This window comes from Tauraco erythrolophus, chromosome 16 (genome assembly GCF_009769465.1).
Source record: "Tauraco erythrolophus isolate bTauEry1 chromosome 16, bTauEry1.pri, whole genome shotgun sequence".
Lineage (NCBI taxonomy): Eukaryota > Metazoa > Chordata > Aves > Musophagiformes > Musophagidae > Tauraco > Tauraco erythrolophus.
The window spans coordinates 8,586,555-8,603,118 of NC_141480.1; the positions used below are offsets into that span (position 1 = coordinate 8,586,555).

The window sequence follows — 16,564 nt, forward strand, 5'->3', positions numbered from 1 at the left end:
TAACAGCTGCTCTAACTCTTCTCTCAGAAGTATATTTAAAGCATAAAAATAAAAAATGAGCAGAAATCTGTGTGGTCAAGTGGGGAGTGGGGAAGACTTCATGTGTTGTGTACTGCCAGACCCGATGGGGTGGGTCTGTCCCAGACTGGAATGTGATGGTGGTACGTACCGGATGGTTCGTAAGTGCTTTGAGATCAAAAGCACTTTCTACATGTTAATAAGGTTTTCTATTGGCAGCCCTTGGGCACAGCTCGCTCACATGGCCATGTGGTACCCAGACACAGTCACCCATTGGAGTCATCTGAAGCTGTGTGCCATATTGCAGATTTGATTCTGAAATGCACCACTGCAGTCAGCCACCCTCCCAAAACACCATGACCTTTGGGAAGCTTAGGTCAGGTCCCATATCACCTGTACATTTTAAACTAACAGGTTGGTTGGCTTATACTGGCCATAAAGCTAACCATCCCGAAACCAAGGCTGGTCTCTGGGATGTTATCTGGGCCAGAGGTGTGGACTGTGGTTAGACAGTACAAATTAAGGCAGGGTAGCCTGCACCTCAACCACATGCCCAACCCTGGGGCCGTTAACAGCAGCCCAGCAGCATTAGGCAAAGCTCCAGGTGTTGCAGGCAGGCTCCTCTTGGGCAGCTGCCCCGTCTCACATGCCTGCTCTCGTGGTTTCGTTCCAGGGCAACCCACTGTACTTCCAGTCTGCCAGAAATGTGACAGTGAACATCCTCAATGAGAAGACTAAAGTCCTTACTCGCCTTGTAACAGGTAAGGAGGGGGAAAGACTGCGTGGAGGAATCAAGGAGGGATCAAAGAGAGTGTGTCATGGGATGCTGTGTTGGCTTTAGCACACAGGAGGGGAGCCCAGGTGTCTTGTGAAGTACAAATGAAAACTTCACTCCACTTTGTAGAAACAAAGCTGGAGACATGAAAGCGGTGCTGGAGAGGCAGCTGGTGGGTGCTTTCTGGTAATGCAGCAGACCATTGTTTTCATTTGAAAGCCAATCCAGAGATGGAAAGGTTAGTTGTACGACTTCAGGGGTCAAGAAGAACATATGCAGGCTGACATTTCTGTTGTAACAGGCACAGGCTTTTCCTGAGACACTGTTAACTTGCCTGAGATCTTGGGAACTCTGCTGATTAACTGCGACTGGGTTGGGACACTTTGCAATTTAGAGCCCTCTGTGCGGTTCTGCTGATAAAGAACGCTCTCCTGCTCCCAAGCATGAGCGTGTTTGATGGGGAAATGGGTGCTTCATAAATCCCCAGTGCACAGTAGCCTTTGAATGAATGCATGTGTCATTTGGGTTGAAAGAGCTAATGCATTATACATGCTAATATATAATATATATATATGATATAGGATAGATATTTATTTATTGAGATTTATCTAGGGACTGGGAGAAGTGTTGCTGTGTGGCAGAGCCAATAATCCATAAACATGTTGTTTCTACGTGAGACTGAGTTGTTTGGTTTGCTTATATAACATCTTGGCCTCTAGTCACAGTATTAAATAATTAAATATGCAGCTTCAGTAAGCAGTGATTTAAGCAGCACGCATGAAAATTGCCTGGAGGAAGGAAATAAATTCAACCCCAAGCTCCCTGATTCTCACATTCAGAATGAACGTGTTTAGTTTGTTGGTTCTCCATAGTTTTTCAAGAGGATATTTGGTTCACTTAGGCACCTCCATTTCATAAGAACTTGGGAGGACGCAGTCAGTGACGTCTCCCACCGTGACATTCTGGTTATTGAGCTTGTTCCTGAGTTCAGCAGCAGCTTTGGGTTCAGAGTGGAGCAAAGACATCGTCACATGTAGTCTATGCTGCAGTGATGAGTAGGGAGGCAGTTAATTAGCAAGTTACAAATCAAACTTAAAACTCAAAAGTACTGGATTTTCTCAGAATGGCTGCAGGATTTTTAAGTGTTCCCAGGGATCTTGGCGTAGCCTCACTTTTCTGTAGTCTGAACCATGCACGTGATTCTTTATGTGCCCTGATGCTGATACAGGTGACCTGTGCAGGTAAATGCTGGGCATAGATGGAGTTAGAAACTTCCTATAAGAAAACGCTGGCTGTCAGCTCTTATTCCTCTTGTCTTTTGAGAAACGAGACTAGTCAGGAAGATGACCAGCAGTAATGCAAAGTCTGATGACCTGCCTTGTGCCAGGGGCTGGGACTGGGTTGCACAGGGCTGTTAGATGCTGATTTGTCCGAAGTTTAGCCTAGGTCAGGTAACAGAGGGGTCTGCTCTTTGTAGCCTTTGAGCCACAGAGCTGCACAGAATTGCTACTCAGGGAGCTGATGTTTATCAGGCTCCACAACAAAACGCATTGCCAGAGGCTTTCCAGCATCGCTGTGCACAGCAGCCTGAAGGAGAAGCAGCAGAATTCAAATAACAGCTACAAAGGAAAGTTTTACTCATCTAAAAACTTTCTGAAACGTGAGAGACCCTGCTGTTGTCTTGGCCTGCACCTGGTTGAGATGGTCTGAAAGAAAACATTTGCTCCTGTGGTGCTGTTTGTCTTTTTTCTTCTTTAGATTGGGGTTGTTCAGCCTGGAGAATAGAAGGGTCTGGGGACACCTTCTAGCAGCCTTCCAGTACCTAAAGGGGCTACAAGAAAGCTGGAGAGGGGCTTTTTACAAGGGTGTTTAGTGACAGGAGAAGGGGCAATGGCTTTAAACTGAAAGAGGGGAGATTTAGATTAGATTTAAGGAAGAAGTTCTTACTCTGAGGGTGGTGAGGCACTGGAACAGGTTGCCCAGAGAAGTTGTGGATGCCCCATCCCTGGAAGTGTTCAAGGCCAGGTCAGATGAGGTTTTGAGCAACCTGGTGTAGTGGAAGGTGTCCCTGCCCATGGCAGGGAGGTTGGAACTGGATGATCTTTAAGGTCCCTTCCAACTCTAACCATTCTATGATTCTATGAAATTGGACTGTGCATAACACTGATACCATTTTAATCCAGGTATATTTAAGAGGCAGAAAACCAGGGTTTTTTTACACCACAGCATCAATCCAAACAAAATGTACTCAGGAACTCTTGATGCCTCTTATAGCTACACCAATACTCTCAAAGCATGGCTGGGTATAATTGTTGCTGTTTCACATGTGGGTCTGTCTTTTTGTAAAAAATCCCCAGCTATCCCAAGTTTAATGATGATTTTATGACACACAGAAACATTAACAAAAACATAAGTAGAAATAGTTGAGGGGTTGTCATTTGGGTAGAAAACAGCGCCCTTTTCTAATGAGAGGTCATCCTCTGAAAAGCACAGACCTCCCTGCTTGATGTGTCAGATGCAGGTTGTGTCTGCAGAGCTATTAGGATAATCTCAGCAGATGGGTTTAATAAATGTATGAAGCTACTACGTGATTTTCTTATATTTTTCACTAAAAGATTGTGCTAAATCTCTTCTTCCTTCTAGGTCCCCAAGCAGTGGAAGCACACAGCCAAAAATTTGAGGTGAAAACCCTCTCTGGAAAATTGCTGTTTTCTGCAGATGACAATGAAGTGGTGGTCGGAGCAGAGAGATTGAGAGTTTTAGGTAAAAGATTATTCACTAAATCACTGTTTTAATATGCGCCTCTTCAAATTTTAGTATAGTTTTGCTTGACTTTCCTTCATGCTTGCAAAAAGCTTCTTTTGGAGACAAAGCTTTTCGCTGTCTTTATTGCTTTGAATCTTCCCCAAGCAGATAATGGCCAGGAGTTTCTATCTGAGGCGTTTCTTAACTTGCATAATACGTTATTTCCCCTCCAGAAAAAAATCTCCCCTGGAAGTGGTCTGTCTGGCTCAGTGAAGTAGCTTTAAAACCAACTTTGGAAACTGAATGACTTTATCTCTTGGCTTGGGGATGAAGGACAGTGAGGGGTCGCTCTAAGGATGCTTCCATGGCTGCAGTCCCTGTGCGTAGGGAAACCTCAGGCTTCATGTTTTTGATCACAGCCCTTTCACCAGCTCCTCCTTCATTCTAAAGCAAACACCGGGGAGGAGTCCTGCAGTAAAAAAAGTCAACATGAATTGGGGTCCCACGTTAATTCTTTGACTAGTTTGGTGGCCTTTATATTGGCTGTCTTTCCTTAGCCACATGCAAGAGCACCGTGTGCATCTCTGAGCCATCTTCAGCTATGCTGTGGGTAAGGTTAAGCATCCTGTGTGCGGGAGGAGGGGTCAACCTTGCCAATGCCACCGCTTCCTCGTCTGCCTTTTGAGACAGACGGGGCAGCTTGAGCTCTGCTTTTGCCTGTGTGGGATCTGCCTCTCCAACTCTCCTGCCTGCTAGGCTTTACATCAATAGTTCCTAGTAAAAACTGAGGATGCACTTTGAGTTTGGGGAGTGGGGGTTGTTTATTGTTTGGTTCGTTGAGGTGTTTTTTATGATTAGAGAAAATAAGCAGTTATGGTAATTGTAAAATTTTAAAATATATTTGGTAGTTATATGAAATTATCTCTTAGGAACTTGAATTCTCTTGCTCTCCAGTTTAAACTGTGCTCTTTGATTAGTCTGAGATGTGCTTGTAAATATTTTCTCGTAGTACCAGACTGGGTAGCTCGCTAGTGCTAGCCGTTAGTCACATAGCAGTGCCACTGGGCTCTGTGGATGCACTGATACCTGTTTTCTAATGGCTTGATTTGGATGTATCTATTTGCTCCAAATTGTTCCTTACTTCTCCAGTAAGCTCCTAAACACAAAGATCAATGAAGGAGCTTAGAATGAGGTATTTTTAATTATTACCATTTCTACATATTATGAAGTGTATTATTAGTATATTATGTATAATCTAAAGGAGCTTAAAACGAGTGCCTCAGAATCTGACCATCATGAATGGGACTTTATATCCAACCCTTAACGTTTTTCGTTGGCTGATGTCGTGCTATTCTAGATGATTCCTGTTTGTAGAAAGGCCAGATGGAGCTCTTTGCCAGTCACTGTTGGTACATACTGGACTAGTTCAGTCCCCAGCTATACAAAGTTAGGTGATTTTTACAGGGTAAATGTTGAACATCACAAAAATAACAGTGTCTTTTTTAGCTTCAAACTTTGAAAAGGACCATTTGAAATTCTCGCAGTGTTACAGAGCTGGGGAACATCTGTCATAATCCGTGTTCTACCACAAATCTCCCTTCCCACTGCACCCTTCAGAGCTAATTAATTGTACAGTCTTTTGTGCAGGGGAGATGAAGTCAGGAAGCAACAGTTTATGAGTGTTTTCTTGGAGACCTTAAAATGAGAGAGATTCATTCGTTCTTCAAAAAAAATACAGAAACTTTTCCTTACAAGTTGCAAGTACTCCTTTTCGGATTGCATGCTTACAAAAATATTGCTTTTTATTTACTTTGTACTTCGGAGAAACCAGCAATTATTTTGATAGTTACTTTGAGTTTCTGCCTTGTTTAGTCTCCAGAATAAACAGCATCAAAAATATTGCTAACCACTGTAGAGCACTTTCATTTTTATCTGCAACGGAGTGTTTCTCAGGGTTTATTTGGCTTACACAGATCTATCAGAAAAGATAGAATGATACCACTGGTGATGTTACATGGCAAGTATTTCAATGACCTTGAGCTGAAATGCTTTCAGAGTCCATGCTTGGCTTTGTTTTTCTCCAGCTTTGCTTCCCCAATCTAATTTTATCTCCAAAAGTGTTTGCCGTGGCTGTTTGCCATGCTGGGAAGTGTTATACCATATGGTCGTATTTCTTCCAGTGTTTTTGTCTACACTTGAGGCTAGTTCAGCTTGTAGTATGCAGAAAAATTCCTTTGATCATTTTTCTGGTGTTTGAGATCTCAGGTGCTGTCGGTATGTGTCTGCTGACACCAGTCTACACAATGTAAATAATCTCAACTTGTTATTGCTGAACACGTTCTGGTTATAGAAGGAAGTGTGTGTCTGCAGTCTGGCAGGAAAGTCAACCTCACAGAGGTTAGAGCAGCAGTTATTTGGCTTGTGGACAGCTTTTAATCTTATTAATAATAATTACCTTTTTTCTTTGTACACTCTTCAAAGTTTATTCTGAAAGTTTGTTGTACAAAGTAATGCTGAAGCCTTGTCACAAGAAAAGAGATGCTTTCCTGTTTTGAAACGGACTCTACTCTGGGTAGCTAAAGAATTTTTCAACATTAGCAAGGCATTAAAAAGGGAGGAGTACACAGAATTATGGATAAAAAGAAATACAAGTAGGATATGTGCTGCATTGATGCTTCAAAAAATTGCACAGCCTGGGTAGTGCAGATTACCAAATGAAAGCGCTTATTATTTTAATTGTATTTTAGGGGGTTATTTCTGATTTTTAACCATTAAAGGACACTGAAAGACAGCGTTGGTCCCCTCTGCTTTTCATGCATGATGTAATGTAGAGTACTTCAATGGGTTTATTTGATTTAGTGAATCTAGTCAAAGTGATTGTCATAGGAGAGATTGGAGGATAACGGGAACTTCTGTTTGAGGACAAGGGCAGCCCTCTGAGCCCTTTGGCAGTGGTCAGCTCAGATAACATCTACACAACCTTTTCCAGACACAAGCACCAGTTCCCTCTGCCTTGCTCGAAGCCAACCGCGAGCTCAGCAGCTGCATTGGTCCAGATGACTCAGAAGGAGCTCATGTTTGCCTACAAAAAGTCATGTAGAAACTGAGCTTTCTGCCAAATCTGCTCTGCCCTTATTCTTCCAAGCTCGTCTGTCAGTGCCTGCAATTGCCCAGCCATCTCCTCCACTCTTGTGGTGGGATTGGACAGCAGCACATCCTTCCTTAATGTTAGCTCCACTTTCTTTTGCAAGCTTCACTCCTGCAGTATTTGAGCACCTCATGGTCCTTTGAAAGCAAACCTTGGAGCCGTGCTCATTCCTCAGAGCCGCGACTCTGCTTTTGCAAGGCTCCCGTTTGCGAAGGCAAAATCTGCCACTTCTCTGCCCGCTAAACAGCACCACGGTGCTGCCCCTGGGGTGGTGCATGGGGTCAAGTTCAAACCTTCCGTGCGCTGGCCGTTGCCGTGGTCAGCAGTGAGCTTTGGCAAGCACCACATAGACGCAAACTGATGTCTCTCTGGATGTCCCCCACGGGTTCATAAACACATACGGTCTGCGTTATGGGAGATGAATGAGCTGGTCCTAATTGCATTGGTATGTGGTACGTCATACAGCGGTTCTCCTTCCCCTCTCCTCCCTCCAGAAATGAAACGTGTTCAGACTGTCTGAAAAATGGTGCATAAGAAATACTCTTTAGTTAAAAATGCATTAAAAGAAAACTTTGATATATATTAATTACCAATTTCGTTTAATAGCATTTTGAACGTTATAGCATTTATAAACAAAAGACAATCATAAAGCATTATTCTGACTGTTAATTAGCTCTATTTATTCTCCGGATTAGTTTTTAAATATGCCCTCTAGATGCCACTTGATACTAATTAACAGAGTTACACTATTATCTCTATACAAAAGCATTTTTAATTAAATCTAAAGCAATTTAAATTAGCATGAGTTTTTACAGATATTAAACTCTGGTCAGATGCATAATTTAGCCTTATAAGACAACATCTGATGACATGCCAGTGTCAGTTCTCCCAAGGGCCTTGACATCTTTTTTGGAGATTATTTTTTGAAGTTTGTTTTCAGGGAAACTTGCCAGTATACTCTGGTGTTTAATATTTATGATGGATTTAACCAATTTTTTTTTTAAGACTAAATATTGATGGGAATCCACATGCGTTGCAGTGAGCTGAGATAGAAACATAAAAGACGTGTTCCTGCAGCTTACAGGCTTTCGCAGTCCCTGGTTTTGAGTGGTGGAGGAAGGTTGGCGTGGGAGGTAGGACTGCATGGGCTGGACGCTGTCCTGTTACAAATCACTCTTGAGATTACCATTTTGCTTTGCAATAAGGATAGGATTAACCATAAAACTGCAAGATCCCTTTTCTGTAGTAGAATAATACAGAGATTGCTCCCAAATTGCCCCCACTCTACGTCCCTAGAAAATGTGCCTCTCACTTAGACATTTGTACTGCTATAGCATAAACTTTTCTTCTAATATAACCTAATGATAAAAATTTGGCTAAAGCCTTTCCCTGTGGCAAACCCTAACTAAAATAGCTGTATTTCGAGTGGAATAGGATGCCTTTAATCTCCCAATATAAAGTCTGGGGGTCCTGGTGGGCAGCAGGATGACCATGAGCGAGCAATGTGCCCTTGTGGCCAAGAAGGCAAATGGCATCCTGGAGTGTATTAGAAGGGGTGTGGTTAGCAAATTGAGAGAGGTTCTCCTCCCCCTCTACTCTGCCCTGGTGAGGCCGCATCTGGAATATTGTGTCCGGTTCTGGGCCCCTCAGTTCAAGAAGGACAAGGACCTGCTTGAGAGAGTCCAGCGCAGGGCCACAAAGATGATTAAGGGAGTGGAGCATCTCCCTTATGAGGAAAGGCTGAAGGAGCTAGGTCTCTTTAGCTTGGAGAAGAGGAGACTGAGGGGGGACCTCATTAATGTTTATAAATATGTAAAGGGTGACTGTCATGAGGATGGAGCCAGGCTCTTCTCAGTGGCATCCAATGATAGGACAAGGGGAAATGGATATAAGCTGGAACATAGGAGGTTCCGCTTAAACATGAGGAAGAACTTCTTCCCAGTAAGGGTAACAGAACACTGGAACAGGCTGCCCAGAGAGGTTGTGGAGTCTCCTTCTCTGGAGATGTTCAAAACCTGCCTGGACGCGTTCTTGTGTGATCTGATCTAGGTGGTCCTGCTCCAGCAGGGGGATTGGACTAGATGATCCTTTGAGGTCCCTTCCAATCCCTAACATTCTATGATTCTGTGATTCTACAGGAGCTTTGCTGCAGATGTGTGACCCACCTGCCATGCAGTTCAGTCCTCCCCAGCACCATGGCTGGCTAAAATGTACCTTTGATCTCACCAACCCTCCCTTCAAGTAATTAGCCAGTAGCTCTATTTCTACCTTGTAGCTTTTTTCCACTGTGGCATATTCCCTCCAGGCAATGAACCATGTGAGGCATGCAAATGCTGACCACAGGTTAGACTTTCAGAAATGTTTTGTTCTCTGCAGGTGCCTGGGAATGGACTTGAAAAGAGGAGTCAGCTGTTGCAATGTTATTGCAAATTTGTTAATTAGTTTGGAGTAATTAATTCCAGCATTTTATTTATGAGCTATCTATTAAGGACTTTAGAGGCTTTAGTGGAGGAACATGAACAATAAAAGCAACATAGCCCAAGCTTATAGTCAATGAGGTCAGTGCATGATTGGCTCATAGAAACCTGTTTTCAATGGGAGGGTTTGGGTTTGGATTTTCTGTTGTTGGGGGCAGAGGGGGTAACCTGCTCTGTATTTGCAGAATACAAAGTGCTGGGTTTCATTACCCATGGAAGGGTTAAAAAAGCATTTGCAGTGTCCTTCATTTTGGACAAGAGGAGAACACAATCTAATGTGAATGTGGTGAACTAATACGTCTGTGTAAGCTGGCCCAGCTGTCTTTAAAGCTTCATATCTACATATGTTTTCAGGGAACCTTGAATTAGCTTGGTCTAGGAGGATCCCTGGAGAACTGCAGATATAGTGCCAGCCTGGTTAAAGGACTCTGCTCACATTTCCTCAATATTACAATTTTAGTGACTTCTTGGCGCATCCTTTCTAGCTTGTGTTTGCTGCTATCTTTACAGCAGAGTAACTTTGATGAGTGCAAGAGTAGTTATATTTCATGAAAATAATCTACAAAGCTATTTGACTGCTACCAGTCATTTTAGAGGGTGGTGTGAGCTAGAGATTTAACTCCCAGGAATTACCACCCATTTTTACTGCATGCATCTGTCTTCAGAAGCGATTACTTATGGGTCAGGACGTGCACGGTTGCCCTTTACAGCAGCCATTATGATTTCAAAATGGCATTTTGCTGATTTGTTTGTGGCACAGGGAACAACTTTTGTAGCCAAGTGTTGAAATCAGGCCTGATCTAGAGGAAATGGAGCTTTCTGGCCTCACCATTGAGGCTGCTGCAGCTTTACTCCTGAGGATAAATGCAGGCTTGAACTTTGTGTTGTGGATTTGCTACATTTTCCTGAAAAATGTATCCTCACTACAGGTCTGTAAATAGCTTTTTCAAAGGAGAAATGGTGCTCCAAGACTCATTTCTTGGCATATTGAAACATTTTCCTACTATGATCCTTTTACTTTACAAAGGCAATGGAGAGGAAGTTGCATCTAACTCGAAGATGGCTCGGTGCTGCTGAAGCATGGCCATGGTACCTTGCTGGGGTACCTCACTGGGGTACTTCCCTGAGCAGCTGGAAGTGAACGCTGTAGCATCAGCCTGGGGTCAGAGGCCTTTCCCAGTTCATCCAGTTGCAAATGAGCTCCTGCTCGCTCAGGCTGTGTCAAGACAGCTGGAGGATGCAGTTGCTGCAGAGCTCCCTTCTGTGCTCTCGGCAAGAGAAAAGAGCGTGCCACGACCGTGCTGCTCATGAGGCTTGGTCAGGCATTTGACCTTTTGCTGGAGATGTATGAACTTCTTTAGGAAGCAGCTATGAATATTCACTCCACACTAACTGTAGGTAATTAAGCAGTAATACTAATGCAGTCCCAGAGCGATTGCCAAGCTGTCATGTAGTCGTTGGTCCTGCAGAAAAGGGACAGAGAATAAAATGAGGAAAGTAGGGAAATACACTGGCAAATGACGATACCAGGTTTTCGCACTGGCAGTAGCAAGACTGGGAACAGCCTCCACTGTTTGTAGCATTCGGTCATGGCAGTGGAGTTTCATCAAATTTCTTTACATTCATTGCAGAGCTGTGGTGCTAGAAAAAAAAAAAATGTTTAGCAAAATTAAGGAGCAGCAGGGAAAAAGAATATGTTTCCTATCAGTGATTAAAGCCACAAGAAAGCTCTTTTTTTGCTCTCAGTTAGGAATTGCGCTATTGCTGTATCAATGTAAAAGTCAGGTATGAAAAATCCACTCACCCAGATCGTAAACTTTGTTGGAGGGAACGATGTGTGTTGGGAGGGAGATACACTGAGAAGTTTTCCTTGTGTTTGCTTTTAATTCAAAGTACATTCCAGGCAAAAAGAATAGCATTTATGTAAAGTGTATAGGCTTCTAGTCCAAGCTGAAATGTGTGTTCAGATTGTGTTACCTTAATCCTGTTTAAGGAAAAAGAAGAATCATTCACCATCAGATTAATATTGATTAAATGTCAAAAGGATTATGAAAGAAACATACTGTACGCTTACCAAACACTGAAATCAAGTTTAAAAGTGTGGCAGATTTATATTTTATTTCCTAAGTGTCTTCCCCAGCCTTCACAACCTGATCTGTTTGAAGCTCACATAGTATTCTCCTTGATAAATTTCCACTGTGTATTCCTACTTCAGGTGCTCTCCTGAGTTTCTTTGCAACTTTGCACAAGAATGCCAAGAAGAGCTTCAAAGGAATTCAGTGATGACATTGCTATTGTTGAGCTGCAGAAAAAAGTGTTGAAGGACCCCAAAACTAGTCAAGAAGGAAATATCTGGAGGTCAGCATAAGTTGTAGCAACTTTTCTTCCGATGTCTCTTCTCAGTTTGGATGCAAGCTGTTCTGTTCTTTTCTGTTATTCCCCTTATATTTCTTAGACATTCAACCACTGGAGTATGCTGTTGAGGTTCAACACGTGTCTGTAGACGCACGCATTACTAATGACTGACATGCTCATCTTAGAGCTTGTGGCTTGTCTTGTTTTCAAGTTTTCTAGCTTAAAACCAAGCTCCAATTATTTCTTGGGACTGTGAGTCAGATAACTGCACCTCCTCCACCCAGCAGAGCTGGCGGTCGGAGTCACAGTTGTTCCCATCTGGCCTAAATCAACCACGGCCCAATGCCTAGGGGTTGACGCACTCCTCATGTGCCTACAGGGCCAAGACCAACACCTAAAAGATTCTAAATAATTTATATTAGATTTTTATTATAAACACCTTTGTTGAACAACTCCTCAACCCTTCGACAGCAAAGGTGGGCAGACAGACAGACCTTCACAATGAACTATTTTTATAGTATCCTAGAAAGAAACATGAATGAAGCTTTATGGCATTTGTTCAGTACACTGGCTTAACCTAGCCAGGCTATTATTGTTGAGCCCTGAAATGGAGCTCTTATTGATTCCAGATTCGATGGGATTCAAGAGGAGTAACAGCAATTACTATGTTCATCCATTTAAAAACATAAATTAAGGATGAATAAGGCTTTTAAAGCTAGGAATTAAAAGAAGTGGGCAGAAATCATTTCTACATGTATTACATTGGATTTACTTCGTCGACATTTGTTTGCACAGACACCTTCTGAGACTGTCACATATTACCCTGATGAGACCTACAGAGGAGAGAACCTCGTCAGACAGTGTTTCCATGAGCAAATCGCTGAATCTGTCCTGATTGATAATAGTGGGAATAGAGGTAGTTATGAAGATCACCAACACACTGTGTGTTGCCTCTTGACTTTAGCTAGAAAATAATCATAACAAATCCTTCTCCTTCTCTCATTTGCACAGTACTGCATTAAGGCAGAGCACTAAGGAGAAGATATATTTAAGCCAATTTGATCACCAAGTTTGTCACAGGGCTCTCAGACCCCAGTTTCATTATAAAGCAGTGATATGCAACACTAAAGGTGTACTGTGGGTCTGGAATTATTACTAAGAGAATATATGGAGTGGTAAAGAAATGTATTCTCTAGAAAGAAAAGAAAAAGGAAAGTTGGGGGTAGCTAACCAGGTGCATCTGCACCTGAGCAGAAACCTGATTTCTTTCCCTTCGCATTCTGTTCATGCCCAAGTGCTGTTCAGCTGATTGCCACCTACCCTTGACAGTAGGAGCATCAATCATTAGTCTAAAAATACCTCTCATCACATTGCATTTGAGCTCATCTTCTCTCCCTTCCAGCTGATAGCAGTAGAAGTCTAGAGCCAGTTTTGTGCAGAGGGAGTGGTAGGTGCTGATGGCTGGAGCCAGGTCTGGCCTCAGAGAGCAGGGATGACCCTGGCCTTTGCACCAGGGAAGGTGCCAGGACAGTGTCATGCCGCTGAGGTGCTTTTGCAGCTCACGGGGAAAGTAAGAGGCAACTTAGAAAGCTGAACTGTTACTGCCTCCTTTCCTGTGGTTGGATTTGTTGCTGCCTAAGAAGATGCATGTTCCAGCAGGGATTTGCTCCCTTCTTGGAACACTTGTAACTCATCTCTCCCCTGCGGAGTTGCAGGCATCCAGCCAACATGGAGCTCACACCAGAGCCTTTGTCTTGGTGAGGTGTTAGTAATCTCCCAGTCTTTTCTCACGAAGTTCATGAGATTGATCAACCAACTCCACGTGTGGATGAAGAGGGCTAATGCTTCAAAAGGCACTCTTTGACAGGAGACTGGCGGACCAGCATCTACACACAGAACATGATACTTCTGCTCTGTTTCATTGTGAAACTGGGATAAAAAACTGCCTTGGATTCATGTCATAGAGCAAGATGATTGCCAAAAGCCCAGCCCACTGGCTCTTTTTGTGCTTCCATGTTGGAAACAGTGAGGGCAGATAGCTGTGCCAGGCTCGTGCTCTGCAGCAAGGAAGGACAGCATCTTCCTGTGCAAGAGCTGGAGCTGTTCAGAAGATGCAACAGACCTGTGGCACTGGAGGCCTCTATGGCGGCTGCAGAATGGGAGGAGGGAGGTGAGAGGAGGTCTCCAGAAGCTGGATGTCACTCCAGCAACACACTTGCACTGGTCCAAACTGCAGCCAGGCTTGTCTCTTGGATGTGGCAGTAGACTTCTAAGAAACTACTAGTGCCAGAGAAGATGAACTCTTATTTGGCAGACTTGTTCTCATGCAGTCTTCTGAGTCTCAGATGAAAGAAGAGAAAGAACCAAAAAATAAATTAAAAAAAAAAAAACAAGCCCTGAAATTGACCTATAAATGTTCCCTTGCCATGGGACTCCTGGTTTTTGTTCTTGCATGAAGTGAACATATATAGGAGTCTTGGACATTTGTGCCCCTACACCTTATGCACTAGAAGGGGAAAAAGAAACACTCTTAGAGTGAATCTTTATGGTCATTCAAAACGCTTTAGGTAGATCCTGTCATATGCTTTATAAGTTCCTGACTGATTGTGTGGAATTAAGTTATTGGGCAGAGAACCAGCTAATGGAAACACATTGATGAAATCATTTTTGAGGGACATTAAATGGAACTTAAAATAAAGCTGAAATGGCTTTATGGATTTTTCAGTCAAACTGTTTATGAACATTTATAGGTGGTAAATTACACAGTGTCAGAAGAGGGAGTCGGTAGGTATGGCTTTTCATAGAAGTCGCTCTGATACAATACTATGAGAAAGAATAATTTATTGCCTAGGGATGTACAGTATAGTATGTTTAAATACAAATTATATTATTGTTTTCTCCTGTCTTTGACTGTTTGCAGGTAAGTTACCCTTAGCAGCATTAGAGCGTCTCAGAAGATAAAAAAGAATATTTTCAGTACTTTGCAATGAAATAGAAATTTTGTATTATGCATTTTTCATAGTAGAGAGCAAATGTTTTAATAACAGATAATTCAGGAAGCAGAATTGTTGATGTTATTGTTGTATGATAATAAGTTTAATTTACATTTGTTTTATACTCAGTAAAAGGAGAAGAGGATATAGGAGCTTTGATTGAGAAGGGGATTGTAGCAGCTAATTCTTGAACTGTTGGAGCTGTGCATTAATATCATTTGCCAAAATCCAGCGTTCCTCAAGTAGAGGGCAGTGAAAATAAGACTAGGGGAGTAAGACTAGAAAGCACTTTCTGGTCCTGCAAATCTTGTCCTGTGGTTTTGAGACAGCACATCTTATAGTCATGAATTTGTCAAATCCATTAGATTGTCTGTCCCATTGAACTGAAAAGCTGCTCCTGGTTTTGCCCCTCTTTTGGCTAGAAAACACTTACTTTTCTTCCCAAATGTATTTGGGACACGCCAACATTGACCTAGAGCCAGTAGTTCTTTTTCTTTGATTTTTTTTTATCCTCCTGATGTACTTATACACAGCATTCGTATCCTTCTTTAGCCATCATGCTGCTAAGCTGAAGAGCCAAGTCCTTCTAGTCTTCTTTTGTAGAATAGACTTTTTCTCTTCGTGCAGTCATGCCAGTATTTCCTCTCTGTACACTTTCCTCACTGGGGATGAGCTGGGGCTACATAATAGTTCAAGGATTCATTGATGATTCTTACAATAATGTGATTTTTTTCATGTTCCTATTAGACTTGCCTCTTGCCTTTCAGTTTAATGTCACGTTTGCCTTCCCTTCGGATCTGTCCCGCTGCCATGAATCATGAGTAGCACTCAGCCTTTATCCGGGGACGTTCCCATCCTGGAAGCATCCAACTTGGAGAAGGAATTTTTACTGCTTTCTAAGCACATGACCTTGGATTTCGTGTTTTTAAATTTCACCCTCTTTGTGTTTTTCCACTCCCTGAGGTCAAACGTTTGTTTCTCCATGACATCCCAGTTCTCCTCTGCAGAGCCAGAATAGCCCATTTCAGTGTCAACAGCACATTTCCCTCAAACTTTCCTTCTTTTTTTGCCAAAACCTTTACTAAAACCACTAAATGAGGTCACTTCCTCCAGCCTAATGCCTTCACTTTCAACACCATCCAACATTGATGCTATCACAGTCTGGCTAGGGACTTCCATAGTGGCCAAGAGCCAGACTTTGACACAGATGTCCAGTGTAGTTGAATCTCTCCAAGGTAGTTGTTTCCGTTGGGAGGCCCTGGGGGAGCTGCCAATTCCCCAGGCAGAGACTGAGACTCTTCAGCGTAGAAGAGAGAGGGCTGGTGGGAGTGGACACGTGAGGTCTATAACAATTCCCAGCAGCACAAAGAGAAGAGGATGGTCATTTACTGTTTTTCATTGTCCAAGGCAGAACAAGCACCCAGTAAAATCATCAGGCAGCAGGTTGAATCAAAGGAAGAATTGCTCCAGAGTGTTTAATTCATCCATGAACACCCTGCTACAGAAAAGGGAACTCTTAAAATTATAATTAGGTGAGGAAAGCTTATCAGTGTCTCTCCAGTGGCTGGATGACACGGACAGCTCAAGAAGTCCCTCAGCTGCTGACAGCCAGAGTCAAAGGAGGGATGTCTTGGTCGTGGTCCCTAGGCATCCCCTCATGGCTGATGTCCTGCTCAGTGACAGGGACAGGTGGCCCTTTGAGAGATCTTGTGCTCTTAAAACAGAATAATAAGAAATGATATTGTCAAGGCAGGAAGCCTTATCAAGGCAGGTAGCATTCATTTCTAATCAGTATCAAAGGAGAGAAACAGAAGAATTTGGAAATCTCATTCCTGTTCCCAGTGCATAAGGGACTCATCCATGCATCTGGGAATAAAGAAGACAGGAAAAGAGGGTTTAGGAACTGTGTGTAGGGAAAGGAAAACAGGGAGATGGAGGAAAGGAATAGCCAGGCTTTTTTACTTTCAGCCTTCCTGAAATGACTGCATGGGAGTCTTTGTTGACTTTGTTTCCAAAGTTACTTCCTGCATTTAAATAAAGTAATGAAAGTCTG

At 42.8% G+C, this 16,564-nt stretch overlaps 1 protein-coding gene across 1 annotated transcript in view; it reads left to right on the top strand.

The window, feature by feature from the left end:
* Window positions 1-16,564, top strand: part of SGCD (sarcoglycan delta) — a 131,075-nt gene that overhangs the window by 79,317 nt on the left and 35,194 nt on the right. Inside the window, exons 3-4 of the mRNA XM_086621499.1 lie at window positions 692-779; window positions 3,437-3,556. Coding sequence (XP_086477625.1) covers window positions 692-779; window positions 3,437-3,556 — 208 coding nt within the window. The remainder of the gene's footprint in view (window positions 1-691; window positions 780-3,436; window positions 3,557-16,564) is intronic.